The sequence below is a fragment of the Polypterus senegalus genome, chromosome 4, assembly GCF_016835505.1.
Source record: "Polypterus senegalus isolate Bchr_013 chromosome 4, ASM1683550v1, whole genome shotgun sequence".
In the NCBI taxonomy this organism is placed as follows: domain Eukaryota; kingdom Metazoa; phylum Chordata; class Cladistia; order Polypteriformes; family Polypteridae; genus Polypterus; species Polypterus senegalus.
Window position 1 is genome coordinate 150,682,038 of NC_053157.1, and position 18,300 is coordinate 150,700,337.

Sequence of the window (18,300 nt, forward strand, 5' to 3'; positions counted from 1 at the left end):
GCAGACTATTTCATTAGTGTTTACGAAGTTAAAATAAGACAAGCATGTCATCAAATGTAGCAACTGGTGCATTTTCTTTTTCAACAGTTTTGGAATAACAATTTCATTGTCTCGCTGGATTACAGTGTTTATCTTAGAGCAGTGTTTTTCAGACTTTGTGGCCTTGAGACCCAGTTTTATTTTTTTAAGCTCTTTGATGATCCAGTGGTGACATTTGAAGAGAGGGTGGGTTTCTGTCTTCATAAATCAAGCTCGATTAGAAAAGTGTTTTGTTGGGGTCTGTCTCTCCTTGGTAAAATGAGCACAGTTAGATGGGGAAAAATATTGTGCAGCATTGTCGATCACTTTTATGGAATTGGCGTGTGCCACAGCAGCTCAGTTCCTGAAATTAATTTTTTTTTTCCTTCTTTGTGTGTTTGCAACCCTATGACGGCCACTCTCAGGTTATCCTCCTGCATATCACACTACCAATCAATGATTAATGTTAAGTGAGTAAAAGTAATTATTACATTTTTTTTTTTTGGTAGATCAAACAGAATCAGTGACACTGAATTACCTGGTGGCACAGCGATCGATCGATCGATAGATAGAATGCCTGACTCAATATTATACACACAATAATGTGTACAGTTTTCATTTAATACAGAGATTCTTAACAAGGGGGCTTGTGGCCCACTGGGAGGCTTCAGTAAAAATTAAGGGTGCCCGCAGGTTGAATGAAAGTAATCATAAAATAACAGGAAAATACACAAATCACTAAAAATCAAACTACTGCAGGGATGTCTCTCACATAGAGAATGGCGTTTGTGCAACAGTTGAATCTGGTGAAGGAGGCAGAAAGCACCATGGAGAGCTGCCAGCCATGAAATTCAGGATAATCTACAAAAGACACTGAGAGAGAAAGCGGGTGGCAGTGTAATTGGGTGAAATATGAAGGAAGGTAGTGAGCTGGGTTAAAATGGCATGCAGTCAGGGCAATTATTGTTTGCAAAGAAAAGAAGGTTAGTGTTGTCATTATACTTTGCAGTGGTGCAGAAACTGTGGTGAATTAAAATATTTGCTTTGCATTTCAATACAAAAATTTGTTTAAAAAAAGAAGAAACCCCTGGAGAGTTTAAAATGGAGAGTGAACAGGGATGATGGTGGTGTGACTTGGGGCCAGACAACAGGCAGAATACAAAAAGAGGAGCAAGGTGCAAATCAGATAAAAAGTTCTGCATGGTATTATAGTAGCTACGCTACACAACAGTAGATGCCTAGAGCAGTAAGGGGGTTTACAGCAAATGAACACTGGAGAGATGCATTTTAATGGCAGATATAAATGTAATCCATATAAATTATATTCAAATACAATATATATGAAGCAAATTTTAAACAAGCTCTTTTTAAAAACGTAACTGTCATTGCACACTGCATGTGATATATTGTAGTGACCCAATACTTGGTTTGACAAGAAGGTACAGTAAAAGAAGGAGATTGCAGAAATCAATTCATTTAACAGTTACAAAAAGATCAGAGTATAAGGCAAAAATAAAAGAAACTGAATTGGAAATTAATTATGCCTAATATTAGTCATCACAGCACAGCACAGCACATTGCTGCTACTAACCTATAGTTAGAGTGGAAACCAGTGGCTCTTAATAACACCAATCAAAAAAAGTTAAAAGATGGTGTCATGCCACTCTGCTGAAAGGAATTTGATTGTTTTAGCTTGATACCAGCTAAAGATTTGACAGTCTTGTTGTGGAGATGCTAGTCGACACTCACCACTGCTACTGCTCTCCTTGCTTTTTAAAGCTGCACAGGTCTTGGGGCAGGCCTCTCTTCTGTGGAATACCTGACTGCCGAGACAACTTTTCCACTTGCTTGTATTTGGATAGAAAGCACATTTGTATTTCCACTCCAGTAGCTTTTGTAATTAAGTTATAAATAAATGTATCCAGTTATTAATTTGGCATTGTACTTTTTTTTTTCAGAAATACCTACATAATAGTTTTATGCATAATTTAAAAAGTAATACTTAAGCATTGTGCAGCTTTTGTTTTTATCAAAAATATTTGCAGTGACAAATTCTGTATTTTGGTAATTACTGGTTATTATTTTTTCTTATAAAATACCAGCTTATTTTACTTAATGATTATGAAGTTAAGGCACTTATAAGAATAATTTTTATTTAAAAATAGCACATAGGATGTTTCTGAAATGGATTCTTAATTTTTTATTATGCTTTAAAAGTACAAGTTATTTAATATCACTAGTGTCATATGTGATTTTGCTAATAAATATACATTCAAAAACAAGCACCTTTGTAAAAACTGCTGCAAAAGTACAAATTGAGAAATATCATGTCAGGGGGCTCTCTCAAATTCTTGTGGATCATTGGGAGACCTTTGAGGAATACATATTGAGAACCATTGATTTAAGAAATGCTGCTTCTAAACAAATATTGTCCCTACCTCTATATTTTTGATATTATTATTGATATTACTGACTAGAAATAAGGCAAGCTCAGTGGGTGAAGGCATTATATAAACTGATGGTTGTAGTCAAAATGAGCCCCAGTAGTTAGAACACTATCATAGAGGGAGCTGTTGGCAGAAGGATATTGAATTGTGGAGATGATGGACAGCATTGGTCAGGATAGTCTATATTTTTTTTTCCAATTTCAGTTTCTACCATATTTTCTTAGTCTATCTAGTGAGTCCATGGTAAATCCTTTGGGGTGGCTGGCCTTCTGGATAAAGTTATTCAAGTGCCTGGCAGACCAGTAGTAATTTGCCAAAAGTTTCATTCGTCTATGTTGCAGATCAGATACTGTAGGATGTTTAGATATGAAAGGTAATGTTCCTTTTACATTATTATCATAAATCAGAAAATTAGCAAAGTTGTTTGCCCAGACCACTATTACACGTGTCATTGCTAAAATATAAATTAGTCTCTTACAAGGATACTGTACATGGATTGGGCGGCCCTCATTTAAAGTTAACCCAGGCTCTCTGACCTTGGTAAAAAAGAGGTTAAAAAGTGAATGTTGTATATGTCCTTTTTTATTAAATACCATTATGATTTTCTGATCATTGGCATTACAGTATTTTGATATGTACACATGTTGTGATACTATTTTGTTCTAATTGCCATTAAATTCATCTGTGTAATTATAATGAGCAAATTATTCATTATAGGTCAAGACTTGAACCAGAGAAAAGAAATAAATTAGTAGATTCCACTCCTCCCAAGACACCAGTGATTTCTTCAACAGAACAAGTAGATGAAAAAGCTATTCAAGATGAAAGCACTGGTAAGTGACTTCCTTAATGTTTGCAATGCAATTACTTGCTATTCAACCACTTTATGTTTTCAGTTAAAAAATAAAAAAATACAGATCCACTTATTCGTGTTTTTTTTCAAATCCGTTTTTTTGTAGGTTTGGGCTGAGGGATCTATAGTCTGTTTGTATAATGCACCTCTCTGTCTTACACTCACATAGGATCAGTTTAGAGTTGTCAGTTAAAAGCTTTTAGTTAACTAGTATTAATGGTGATGCTGCCATATCTTTTTGTTTCCAGATAAAAGCAATGCAGAAACCCAGGACAATAATGTTGCTCTTTGGGAAGATGGAAAAGTGGAGGATGAACTGTCGCCTGAAGAAATTCAAATGGTACTTTATTATTGTTGTTTTTAGAAAATGCATATTTTTTCTCCATCTTGCAAGAACAAATTACTTTTTGTTGCAGAAAATACAATTAATATACTTTCATGTTGAGTATTTTATTTTATTGCTAAATTTCTTAAATAGAAAAATAATCATTCTCTTATAAAGATGACACTTAAGTACTTATACTTGGTTGATAACACAAACAGTTTTCTCCTTCAAACAGGTAAATCATACTGCTATAATTTAATAGATATAGCTTGCCGACACTGTCAAGGTGTTTAGTTGTTGACTGACTAAACAAGTAAAAAGGAAATACATATGACAGCCATTTTGAATATAGTGTGATGGTTGGTGCCTGACATGGTGGTCTGAGCATTTCAGAAGCAGCTGTAATCCTAGGGTATTCATGTACTGCAGTCTTCAGAGGTTTTTCGGATGTAGAGGATAGCCAGACTCATTCATCTTATTATAAAAGCTCAACTTGTGATGGACTGAAAACAGGAGAGACATTAGCAGCAAAATACTCTGAGCTGGCTAAGAACAAGAAGATGAGGTTGTAAATGATTACTATGACTGGATGATAGATGATTGGAAAAATGTTGGTGAGTCTAAAGAATCTCAATTTATGCAGATGGTAAGACTTTGGTGTAAACAACATGAATACATGGATCGCATATAGACTGGTTGTGGTAGTGTAATAGTGGAATATTTTCTTATAATACATTAGGCCTTTTAAACCAACTTGAGCATCATTTGAGTGCCACACCGTACCAAAACATTGTTGATAACCTGTACATTCCTTTATGCTGACAAACTACACGGTTTCAAATTGATGCTTCCAGTAGGATAATTTGGCATGCCATAAAGCACACATTATCTCATGTTAGTTTGATTAATGTGACGGTAACTTCAGTTTACACCAATGGCCTGAACAGTCTACACATCTCCACCCAGTAGAGCACTTTTGGAATGACATTGATCAGGAGACAGCACACTGTCTATGTATAGTCAAAAATTCAGCAGGGACTGCATTTTGCTATCTAGTCAGCATGGACCAAGCTCTCTAAGGAATGTTTCCAACATCTTATTGCATTCATGCCTCAATGAATTCAGTCTGTTGAGGAGACAAAATAGGGTTTTACTAATAAGGAGGCCACTGAGTGTATATTTAAATGAAAATGACGTATGCTCACTGATTGCATCCCAACGTCACCCCATTCCACATTAAGAGACATATCATATCTCATTTCCAAAAAGCAACATATCTTAAAAATAATACAGTTTTATAGTGTTTTACCACTGGTAGATCATCTACAGACTTCTTTAATTTACTGTCAAATTAAATTTACATATTTTGCAAACTTTCCACACATGCAGATATAAGTGACTTGTCAAGAGCTGCATTTAAAAATGTGATGTTGTGGATTGAACTTATATCCTAGTGTTTTTTCAGTTTACCAGGTAAGTCACACAAGAAAAATGCTAGGGAAATACTTGTTACTTAAGAGAAAGAGCTCATTTTTTTTAGTTTTAATCAAGTTTTGATGTCTTTTTCAATGTAGACAAGAATATATATATATATTTTAATGGCACAGAGTAAAACTTGTTGCCACTTTTAAAATGCAGTATGTATTTTCAACATTTTTAATATTATGAGAGGGTATCCAAATTGTATGAATTTGCCAAGGCACTGTAAAGGACACTGCTAAAATAGCACAGAACAAATATTTTTGATTCTTTATGTCTGGCTTTGATGAAGGGGCAAAAGTCCTGAATCACTTGACGTACATTGGGTGAAGATGTTAGGACATCACTTTTATTCTTGATGAGGACATCATTGTTTCTTTCTTTTTAACTTTTGGATATACATCATGATGGATCATCAGCAATTACCTGATTCCTTTAATTTTAACTGCTATGCAGTTGTGAACGGGGCAGTGGTATTGGCGAGCCCAACTGTGCTCCTGAAAGGAGCTTTAGCTCAGAGTGCTGACATTTTTGTTTTTGATTAAGTAAGATACAAAAGTTCTGTGTGTCTGTATTGTTTGCCATTTGTTCTAACCCAGTGCCCAGTAGTTGTCTGAGTGGAGTTTACATGTTTTCCTCTCTGTCAGTGTGGGTTTTCTACCGTGGTACTCTGGTCGTCCTTCCAGTTTTCCAAAGATGTGTTTGTCTTGTTGAATTGGCCCCTTGAGTAAGTGTGAGTTTAGCAACCAAATGTAAAATAAAAACAATAATGTTGACGTCCCTCCAAGTGACATGATCACAGAGCACATGACTGTCAAAGTCAGCAGATCTATCTTTTCCAGCAGTGCACCCAATTTGTTTAATAAGAAGATTACTCTGAACATTTGCTATGGAATGTGTGTTAATCAAATTCTGAATCACTTTTATTCACCAGCACTTAATGTACAGGAGTTTAACTTCGTAATTTTTGGTAAGGTCACATTGAGATATCCCATCTGTCCAGCATTAAAACTTCACCTGTAAAGAATCTAGCCAATAGCTTATTAGTACTTTCATAATTGGCACTAGACTCTTTAGTGTAGCATCACCAGAGTAAGAGACAGACCACCCCCACCCAGTTTTACTTTTGGAAATGCTAGTTATTAATTAAAACAATCAGCAAGATACCCCAAAGAGTCAAGTTAAATGTAGGCTGACTCTGGGATCTCTGTTTCACTGCCCAGCTGGGACATCAGAAATATGAAGAAATTGGTATAACTGATGAACAATGTTCATAAATTGGTGAAAGTCTACATTAATACTTTCACTTTCACAGTTGTGGTTTAGATGTGGTTTAGACAGTTGTGGTCATAGAATTACTTTCACAAATAACACAGACAGACTTGTTGCAATAAACTAAATAATATAATTTATTTATAACATAAGGATTATAGAAGATGGATATATGCAGGTATGTACTGTATATACAGTTGATGTATATGTATATAGATATATGTAGGCGAAAGACATTAATAAACATCATAAAACATAAAATTATGAAGGCTTAATTGACTTTTTCTTTCCCATAGAAAAAGACACCAAACATATGAATTAAATTTCTTGGGTTAGACAGATTGTTTTCTTTCTTATAAATAAAAGTATATAACTTATGAATTCTGGTTTTCAATTCAATTCAATGTGTTTAAGATGGATAAGTTCTTTAGCCAGTTATTAATCTACTTGTGTTGACATTGTGCTGTTCATTTGTTCACAGCCAGTCTGTGCTGAGTTACCACCAACCACACTTACTTCTGCGTGTGTAGGTTTGTGTGTGTGTGTGAGAGAGATGCTACTCTGTACTTTCTTACTGTATTTAGGATGAGAAATTCATAATAGCCACAACTTCTCCTTCACAAGGTTATTACCTTACAGTTACATAGACACCAATACCATAATACACTAGCTGGCTTTGTCCTGTCTATTAAATTACAGTTAATAGTTCTCAGAATCATAGTACAGTAGTTGTATTCATGGTTTGAGGTAAGCGATGTTTTGCTCCTTTCCTGGTTATTTTTCTTCGGACATGTGGAAGAATCTTCAATGCATTTTCTTTCTCCTTCTTCACTGTGTTTGCACCTTCTAGTTGTGGATGGTACTGGCATTTCCCTTTTGAGGTTTTTACACAGTGTTCTCTGTTGCTAACAAAATGATGCCTTCTGACCAACTGGTGATTGGTTAGTTGCCATTTTCAACAAGACAAACACATGGTTTCTCTTATCTGCTTGTGCACTTACTGTCCTTTAGGAAAGTTTGGCTAATGGAACCCTTATCAATCTCCAATACAGAGTCTTCTAACCTTCCAGTCTAGCAAAGTTGCCCCTTGAAGTAAAGGGATTGCTCCAACTTCTGTTATAGCCACACCCTATCAGCACTAGGTGTCTGCTGTACAGTAGAAGTTACAGCCAGTTTTGAGAGATGTAAGCTTGATGAGAGACAAGTTTGAATTAAGGTGTGTTTGAAGTTTTTAAAGGAAGGAATAGAGGTCTTCTAATTGTATTTGGCTCATACCACTGAGAGCTATCCCGATTGTTACTTTCTCTATGATAGATCCTCTTATCAGGTAAGATGTGGAGTCTGAATTCTGCAGAGGCACCCTGTCATGAAAACTGAGACATTTTACATAGCAATACCTGGCCCTGGCTTTAAAGGACTTCTGTTCTAACCATTGCAGAAAATGTGTAATGTCAGTGTGTCCTACATTACAGGTAAGGACTTTATTGTATGTGCGACAGTAAACATCAACATGAATTTAATCATTCAATTCTCTTTTCAAAAATCTGTCTTTTTCTCCACCCTATAAAATAACTATACACATTCCATTTCCGAGATATCCTGCATCTGGACCTGACTTTTCAACTTGCATCAGACCACTACATTTTATATTTTGGCATACAAGGCTTATAGACCTTTTTTAATTTAGCTATCTCAGTGATTCTAGTTTTGAATTTACTTTTTTTTCTGAACTGTTGCTATTACAGGTATATCTTTCACTTGGCTATTATAAATTGGATTGAGTAAATACAGCTAGAAAAAATATGTTTTGTGTGTGTCCTCATTTCAACCTGCAAATCAACAAAATGTGAATGTTTTGAAGGGGGTGATTCTTTTCTATACCCCACTGTATCTCTGAATATCTGAATTTTTGTGGAACATCATCAGACAGTGCAACTAGGAAGATTATCAGTCAGATTCCTCATCGGGATTGCTGTTTTCCCTCAGTCTCCACTCCTTTTATCTCTCTACACTTTCAACTGCCCTACCCACAAACAATCCACCTTTAAAACTGCTGATAGGTTCTGAGGACCTCGCTTTCATTCACATGATCTCATATTAGAAATATGTGGCATATTAGATGGGGGTGAATTAGCTGGCCAGTTCAAGTGTCATCAACAATTTGGAACTGAGCACTTTGAAAGTGAAAACTGTAACAAGCATATGTAGGGTGGAATCTTTTATAATACTGGCTACCTTTGTTGTTGCTCTTATCTGGAATCAAATTTTTAAAATTTCCTGTGATCAGCAAATGAACACACAAAATAATCACAGACCAGGTTCTTCTAGAAAGCATTTAATTCAGTTATTAATATCGGAAAAACATTACAAATCAATAGTTTCTTTCCTTTGTCTTTCTGGAACCTCCAACCCACCCCCAAGTAGCCACATTTTTTTAAGTTAATATACCATTTTCAGTACGTATTAAGTGTGCTATATTGTCATTTACTGCTGATGCTTATGATATTGTGTTGATTATGACATATTTTGTATATTGTGCTGTTTGTTATGTTCTGCTTTTATTATTTTATTATTTATAGCTGTACCACAAAGGCAAATTGCTACTACCTGTGTTATATGGCAAAAAAAGTTTCATTCTTTTGCAGGGGTGCGCTTGCCCCAATATACCCAGCTAAAGCCAAGACAGATGTTAGGGCAATGAAAACAAAAAAAAATGTGTTTTCTATAATATGATTAAGTAATTTACAATTAAATACAATTACATATAAAAATGTATGATTAGTATATGACAATTAAATGCGTGTGTGGTATTGTCTTTAATTTTCAAATTTTTTTTTCTGTAGTTTGAACAAGAAAATCAAAGGCTTGTCAGTGAGATGAACAGCCTCGTCGATGAAGTGAGGTACTTTACAAGCTAGAACACATTTTCCATATTCATGTTTTCTCTGGGGGAACTCTTCGTATGTGTTTTGTTGGATTCAACTGAGAATAACATCCCTTAGCAAAACAAGCCTTTCATTTGCTTGTGGGTATATACAGTAATTGTGTTTGAAACAGCCAGTGGAATATATTGTACATGTTAAATAGGTAAATATTTATTTGGAAATAAATAGATTGACAGCAATTTGCTTGCACATCATTTATGTGATTTTATATAATGGTATTTTGTGGAATACTGCATTATAAGCACCAAAGAATAAAAAGTGGATTTTTATTAAGGTAGGTTTCTGCCTAAAACTGTAAGACTTTCAGCCTTTAAGATGTTATTTTGTTGTGAAGGAAGTAATCACAGTAACACATTACATAGAACATCCCTCATCCTGCATGTATGTATTACCTTTTTGGCAGCATTAAAGGGGAAACATCAAGTACAAAACAAACAAAAAAAAAGGATGCAATATATTAAAGAATGTTACTTTATTAACTAAATGAAAATATAGGTGAGGGTTTATGTCCAGGGAGAATACAAATTAACAAAGAAAAGGAAAGAATAAACCTATTACTGGGAATAAAATGCAATTTATGTTTTATCTTATAAACAGTGCCTGAGTATTTTACCAGTGGCAGATTATTAACAGTGACTTCAGTGTTGTAACTAGCTCTGAGATGAACATCAGCCTGCTGTCCACTTTGGGATGTTTGATGTCACTGGTTTATGGTCACTGAATACTTGTTCCCATTTATTATAGTAGATATGATCTGAATGTGTTGATCGTGTGGTTTATTCATGCAGTCACCCATACAGCTTAACTGACCTAAAGAACACGAGTGTCAATGCAGCTTGATGTCTTTTTGTTAAGCTTGCGGTGGATGACTGTCCAGCCTGCTGTCAATAAACCAGAGTAAGGAGGCATTAGAGATGATGATCTGTGGTGTTTTCACAGAACAGCCTGCATTTTACATAATGGTGGAAAACTGAACTAGGCAGTGATTTTATAAAACCAAAGTATTTTGTGCCGATTGTACTTTAAATGGCTATTGCCCTATCTCAGCACAAAAGGCATATCTAATGTAATAAAAAGTTATTTAAGAAGCACTCGGCTTACAAAGCTAGATAAACTATACTTGCACTGTGTACTATGTCCTCTTTCTCTGTCTAATTTAATGTGCAGTTGTTTATTGTTTTACTGGAACAACAAACTTTTTTGTCTTTATCTTTCTTTAGGCAAATAGAAGGAAAAGTGGTTGAAATATCTAGACTTCAAGAGATTTTTGCAGAGAAAGTTCTACAACAGGTAAATTTTTTGTAAAGAATATTGGTCAGAATTTTTGTACTGAGAATATGGGTGAGTACTTTTGTAGTGAATGGTAATTCAATGGTTTTTAGTAAGCCATATGCTTTTATTCAGCTCACTAAAAATACATAACTCTGCTGGGTTTAGTTGGCTCCATATTTAATAGCAGTTGAGGTTTGTCCAACTCAAAACAGTAAAAATAAAATAGCATTATAAAAAGCTCTTAATCCAGTTTAGCCATGAACAGGACACACTCCATTGCAACTCACACAAATGCTCACATGTAGTGCTAATTTATTTAGAATCACCAGGTAACATAACCTGTCCATCTTTGGTACTCTAGGAGTACAACTTGCTGTACTCAGAGAAAACCCTTTACAGAGTCAGGTAGGACATGTAGACTCCTAATGGACAACAACTGACTTTGGGATTTGATTCTAGGATCCCAAATCTGTGGGGCAACGTTGTTAAACACTGCATTACCAAGATGTTTAACTAGTAAATACTCTTTGGAATACAAGGTAACCTATTATCAAGGACAAGCAATAAAATATAACTGTGAATGTAGAAAAGGTCTGCTTATATTAAACAAGGTTCAGACAAGGTGCACAAGGTAAACACACAAAAAGAAATAGGATTGGTGAAGTTTCTATTGGGGAGAAAACCCCAAAATAAAAACAAGAGGGTGTTAGTGTGGGCAAACACATCAGTGGTGGTGTGCCATTTCAGTTTAATTAGTACTCAGAAGTAAACAGTTTCATGGAAATTGATTTCAAATAAAAGTTGTGGGGGACAGGGAAGCAGCTGGAAGAGGTATTGGAGACACCAAAGGCCTTTGGCCGTTTAACTGTGCCCTTGACTAAGGAATGCAGAGATGCCTTTGGACTCCAAAAGAACTGCTGGTAAGAAGTACTCAAATTCTAAGGATTGCAACTGAAATAACTGCAGTGCAGGAGTTAAAGTGGGTTGGAGTATCAAGTCAAAACATAAGTTAGGACAAAAGTTCAACTGGTGGGAACAAGAGACACCAGATTTGAGAAAAGGGAGATGAAAGGGAGTGCTTTATACTACATACTGAGTGGACAATTGAACAAATAGGTTTAATAACTGTGTAAATATGACAAAAGGGACTGCCGGTTTTTTGTTTTTTTTTTTCTTTTTAGTTGCTACTTTGTATCTCCTTTTTTACCCTCCCTTATGTTTTCATCAAGTCTAAAACTGTTTGCTTCTGTGGTCTTCTTAGTTTATGTAGGGATTTGTTGATACCTTGAGTTTAGCCCCAAGTATCACTGTTTGTTTGGAATATGATCTCAAAAATCTAAAAACTTACTGTTCAATGATGTACATATTATACATGAGACAGTAAACCCCTGCCAGCTGATGAATATTTTGAAACTAGGGGTGTACTAATATGGGTAAATGTATTTGAATTAGTCAATGCGTGGTCTTTGAGACAGTACACCCTTTAAACCAAATATAACTATACAGCTTTACCTGTTTGTCGGTCATCCAGATCTTTTCATGGAACTGAATGAATGACTTGAGTCACTTTGGTGAACGCAATAATGCCCTTTATTAGACAGCAATAACAGTTGTTACACATAAATATAAGAGTTTTCGAATGTATTCTGTTACACATTTTAATAGTGCAGAAGTGAAGTGAGTCTTGTGAAATGAGCAGATGCAGTCAAAAGCCAAAATAGCTAACTATCCGTGATGCACACATGGACTGCACTTAAATACTAGTTTGAATCCCCTTCGTTTGGCATGTGAATGTGCCCTTGTGTCTGTGATGGTTTACTCGAGGTTCCTCTCACGTGTTTAGTCGCTTTAAGCTGGTCCAGTTTACATGACCATGTGCTGAACTGATTTCTGCCTTGTATCACCTCTTTCTGACCCTCTGGGACTGAATGAATGAATACACACACAGATGTCTTTGTTAATGTCAAATGGTGTCAGTGGTGGAGTTATTTTAATGTGCACAATCACAGGGAGCCAAAACCTGGCGTATTGTACATGCTTAAAATATAAAATGAACTCTTGATTTTCAAGAGTTTATTTTTGTCATGTGTTTTACCTAACTTTGGGACACAAATTCTGGAAATGACATTTTTTAGTGTTGATAAAATAAAAGTTGCCTGCCAGAGAAGCTTCACTATGTGCTCAGCTTCACAATGCATTTAGTAGAGTAATACTTAAGAGTATTTCAATTCCACATTTAACATACATAAAGGTGATTGAGGTTATAGGTACGATCTGTCTTTGTCTACTAATACCTGATCATGGTGCCAGACAGTGCTGACATGTTACATGCTGATGAGACATATACTGTAAGTAAAACTTTTTGTGACAGTAAATTTGAATTTTAACTTAAAATTAAGAGAGAACTGCATGTGTTTTCCCAGTCAGAAATGTTATATTTTATGCACCTTCGCACCATTACTCGTATTTTGTTTTATTGTGTGATTAGTAAATCATTACACCCCTGCTGGTCAAAAATGAAAAACTTTGTTACAGTCGTCTTTCAGTGTTTTTGAGTGAAGCTGTAGTAGTCTCAGTTTCACTATGAAACACACGGTAAATCTCTCAATCCCCAATATTAGAAAACCCAACTCATATTTTCTTCTGTTGAGGAGGACATGTTAACATTGTTAGTGGTTTCATAATACAGTTCTTAGTTGAGGTCATTAGATGAGTCACCACTGACAAGAAGATGGCTTCTGTTGATCATTCTGAATAATTAAATAACCAGAAAGCATCAGGGATCTAAATTCAAAAAGAAAGTGTCCAAGAAAAATGTCTTTTGGAATGGTCTTTGAAAGAAACACTGAACTCCAGAGTACTTCATTTAAATTGTTTGAGGGATGAACCTTCAGGAAAAGACTTGTCAGAAACCTGGAAAGATTGGTGTGAAAAGCAATCATACATCACCCAACAAACTGTTTGCCGAAGTTGATAGCTGATAAGTATGTGGAACAAAAACAAAACAAGAAAAATTTCAAATTGAAAAAGCTGACCAGCTGACACAGGAAAACAAAAGATTGGAAATTAAAAATAACAGTCTTCTGCTGATCAAAAAAGTGGGGAAGTTAACACACAGGTAGAGTTTTATTTGTACCTCAATCAAATGCAATGACAAAGAGAGCTAAAGAGAACCAACTAGAACTCAAAGACAAAAAAAATAACTGATGAAAAACTGAATTGGCTAGACATGACATGTTTATTGAAAAATGGTCCAGCTGAGTAGCTTTTTTAGCCTTTTGAAGTACAGTAATCCCTCCTCAATCGTGGGGGTTGTGTTCCAGAACCGCCCGCAAAAAGTGAGAATCCGCGAAGTAAAAACCATATGTTCATATGGTTATTTTTATATATTTTAAGCCCTTATAAACTCTCCCACACTCTTATAAACATTTCCCGCACAGTTGTACAGCATAAACCCTTTGTATTCTCTTAGATATTAGTTAAGATTCGTTGAAATTATGCATGTAAACACAATGTTTATTTACAGTAAAACCCAAATATTATTTTAAAGATATCGAGCATCTCCGATATCACATATGTTACAGCCATTACGACAGACAGGCCACCAGCAATAAATACGTACAATGCAAGAAAAATTGTATACAGTAAAATGTGTGTACAGTGACACTAAATGTATGCACATGTAATAAGCACTGTACGTAGAAAATTAATTATGGTTACTCACCAACAATGACACAATGACTTGTCCGGTAATGATGAGTTTAATTTTACTGCACAACAAAGGAGAGCATTACAGCTCTTGTAAAGGAGCCTCTTCAGATGTATGTGTAGCACCGCCATTGTTCTTCTTCTGGCAGTCTTCAATCCAGATCCCTAAAGCAGATTCCATATTGATCACCGCCTTATTATGTCCACTTACAACTCATTTTGTGCCCTGGTTAAAGGACACTGCAGCCATAGATCTTATATCCTTTTCTTCCTTTTTAAATAAAAAGAATTGTGGACTTATTGATACCGTAATGGCGTCCTGAAGCAGTGTAGCTGTTCCCTTCCTTCAACATATCCAAAACTTTTACCTTTTCAGCAATCATTAGCATCTTCCGTTGGTACTTGGGCACAGCCTCTGAACCAGTAGCAGATCGTTTTGTAGCCATAACGAAGGGCTTGACTATGCACAAAGATAAACACAAAAGAGCACAAAGGTTAACTCTTTACACAGCGAAACATATTGATGCTGAATAAGCGAGACGAGACTTCCTGGTTAACGCAGCGGAATCAAATTCGGCGCTTCGACGCTGAGCCAATCAGCACACAAGAACTTAACTGCGTGCTCTGATTGGGTAGCTTCTCAGCCTTCCGCCAATAGCGTCCCTTGTATGAAATCAAGTGGGCAAACCAACTGAGAAAGCATGTAGCATAAGTAAAAAGACCCATTGTCCGCAGAAACCCGCAAATCAGCGAAAAATCTGCGTTATATATTTAGATATGCTTACATATAAAATCCGTGATAGAGTGAAGCCGCGAAAGTTGAAGCGCGATATAGAGAGGGATTACTGTATCATTAAATGGATCTTGAGAATACAGTATTTCATTGTGTGTTTGGATGATTCATAGACTGTAAAAAAAATCACTGTAAGTATTTAGTGTTTTTCCTTATTTTATAATTTTAGTTCTGGTACATTTGGCTCATTGCAATAAAATGTAATACATAATTATGTTTCCTTGATTAAACTATCTTAATATTGCAATCTTTGATTATAAAATAAAAAAGTTTTGTCACAAAATGCTAATTATCTATTTTAGCTTTTCTTGAAACTAAATACAGTGGAGAATACCGGCAATATGTTTTATAAGTTTATTCAATTTTTAATTATTTCATGTTTTTTGAAAAAATGTGGCAATATCTATTATTTTCACAGAGTGCTAGCTATCCTCATAAGCAATGAACACAGGTAATAAATTTTAAGAAATCACTTAAAAAAACTTAATTATGGTGCATTTAATTATAACAAAAATAAGTAAGATGTACTTAAAGCAAAAATATGGGGAAAAATCAGGAAAAGGTTTTGGAGATGCCATTTAGAACATACATTGTTCTTGACAGTACATACTGTACATGGGGGTACATGTTCATAATATCATAATACAAACAAAGCACACATTATTTTTAATTTACAACTAATATGTCTGTACATAAGCAACAGATTATAGCAAGCAGACCTCCTCCTGCACAACACCACACCATAGGATTGCACTGCAAGAAGCCGAATGCAAGTTGTATCGATCAAATGTTTGTAAGCTGCCATTGGTAAGGACTCAAGCTAACACAAACATAAAGAAACACACAGCACTGTACATATAGTTCTGTACAATGGATGATCATAAAATAAGTTAAATGTAAAAATTAAAGAATGTCTCTTTCGGGGCTCAACCTACCACTGCATGGTTAAAAGTTAAAATGAATGTTGGCATCAAGAACTTTTTGAATTGAAAAAGTAAGAATATCAGTGTGTGTAAAGAAATTATGTTAACATTACATGGAAAAAGAACACATGGACATTGTTTTCCATAGCTTTACTTTTCATTATTGTATGTAAAACTTTTTCATAATTATTTTACTACTACAATGTTTATGGTATATCTTATTGCCATTGCATAAGTTGATATTGGGACATCACAAGATGGAGGTGTTGACTTCTAATTTCCAGCTAGTAAGGTTAAAATCTCCTAAATGTGATGTGACAATGGTTATGTCAGACATATTGGTGTGTGCCTCTCTCTGCTCATGTTTCACATTGTAAACCTTATGTGCTCTCTCTATAGTGAAATGAAAAATTAAAATTTAAATGAAAAAAATGAAAGATTTGGGTATGACTACCGATCCTAATGTGATGTGGGAGACCTTCCGTGACAAGACCCTGAAGGTTGCTGAGGGTTGTGTTGATGTTACCGGTGTTCCCAGAAGGAGGTGTTTCATTTCGCAGGGCACCCTGGATATCATTGAGAGAAGTTGCAGTGCACGGCTCAATGGCAACTCTGGTCTGCACCGGGAACTGAGAAGGATGGCTGCAAGGGCTCTGAGGGCAGATAAAGAGGTGTTTGTTAGAGGAATCTGTGAGCAAGTGACACACCATATATGGTCTAGTGACCCACATCCTGCTTACAGAGGAATCGAAGCATTATGCACATCTGAATCTGTTCCTCAGAGAGTCGCAGTCAGGGCAGCTGATGGAACGGTCCTTACGGATGACACTGCAGTTATGACTCATTGGCCTGGCTACATTGAGCAGTTGTTCAAAGCTGATCCTCCGGCTAGGACGTTGAATATCTCTGGGTCCACGGATCTTGGAGGCTGATCCTCCAATTAGCTGTGATCCACCCAATCTTACTGAGATTACACAGGTGGTGAACCAGTTGAGTGGGGGGGAAGGCTGCAGGGTTCTGTGGTATCTGGCGTGAACTTCTCCAGACTGGTGGTAAGGCTGTCCCTCCTGGCATTGCAAGCAATCTTTGCTTCCATTTGGGAGACTGGCATCTTCCCAACTGACTGGAAAACGGGACTTGTCGTCCTGTTCATGGATCTTGACTTTGCTGATGATGCTGTGATCTTCGCGGAGTTAAAGGAGGCTCTGATCAGGGCGCTTGAAAGACTGAGTGAGGAGTCTGAGTGTCTGGACTTGCGAGTGTCCTGGATAAAAGCCAAGACCCAGGCCTTTAATAACCTTTTGGGCACAGCCATCAGCAGTGTGTCTGTTTGCGGAGAGAGTGTTGACCTTGTTGTGAGGTTTACTTACCTTGGCAGTGACATTCATGTCTCTGGTGACTCTTCCTATGAAGCCAGTAGACAGATTGGGAGAGCATGCGGGGTCATGAGGTCGATGGAAAGGGGTTTGTGGCACTCCAGATATCTATGCAAAAGGACGAAGGTCCAAGTCTTTAAAGTCCTGGAGCCTCATGCATAACGCCGTGCGTAGAATGTACACTATAACATGACGTAAGCACAAAAGCTGAAATGTGCTTACGCACAGAAAGATCCAGATGCATAAATCTGTGTGTTCGCCAACTTCCACGTTCTTCCACTACATAAATTCCGGTCAGCATGAAAAGTAACGCTCGTGCACGCGCCTGCTGTCCTGCCCCAACTCCTCCCAGAATTACACCTCTTTGAATATGCAAATCAATATAAATAGCCCTTAAGCTCAGCGTTCTGTGAAAAGACAATGGGAAAAGCATGGGGGAAAATAGAATTTCAGCAAATACCAAGTGGAGGCAAAGAAAAACTTACTATTTGTTGGTTTAAACAGTGGTATAAACAACAAAAGGAAGTTGATCAAGTGACATAGCGTGTTGGAGAAACTCGAAAGCTCAAGTTCACAAAGTCGCACAGTGCCCAAAATAAAAAGAAGTTTTCACATATCAAAGTCGTTGTGAATAGGCGAGTCATAGCCCACTGTCTGAGTTTCATATGAAAGCTCATTAGAGTAGAGAGAAAAACAAAATAGGCACACAGTGGGGAAAAAAGCACGAAATTTCAACTTTGATCTCGAAATTTCCACTTTAATCACGTAGTTTATTTTGTCACTAAAGTAGAACATCATAAACTTCATCTTAAAATCATTTCATTTACTAGTTTCTCAAATCCCTTCGTAACTAAAGTAGCACGTTATATGCTTTGTTTTGTATTTGATC

The 18,300-nt window shown here is 36.2% G+C and overlaps 1 protein-coding gene across 1 annotated transcript in view; it reads left to right on the forward strand.

Annotated features, from left to right (window-relative positions):
- stx18 (syntaxin 18) overlaps positions 1–18,300 on the forward strand; it is a 108,072-nt gene that overhangs the window by 79,118 nt on the left and 10,654 nt on the right. Inside the window, exons 6-9 of the mRNA XM_039751476.1 lie at positions 3,183–3,298; positions 3,567–3,658; positions 9,238–9,296; positions 10,560–10,629. Of these exons, the coding sequence (XP_039607410.1) occupies positions 3,183–3,298; positions 3,567–3,658; positions 9,238–9,296; positions 10,560–10,629 (337 nt within the window). The remainder of the gene's footprint in view (positions 1–3,182; positions 3,299–3,566; positions 3,659–9,237; positions 9,297–10,559; positions 10,630–18,300) is intronic.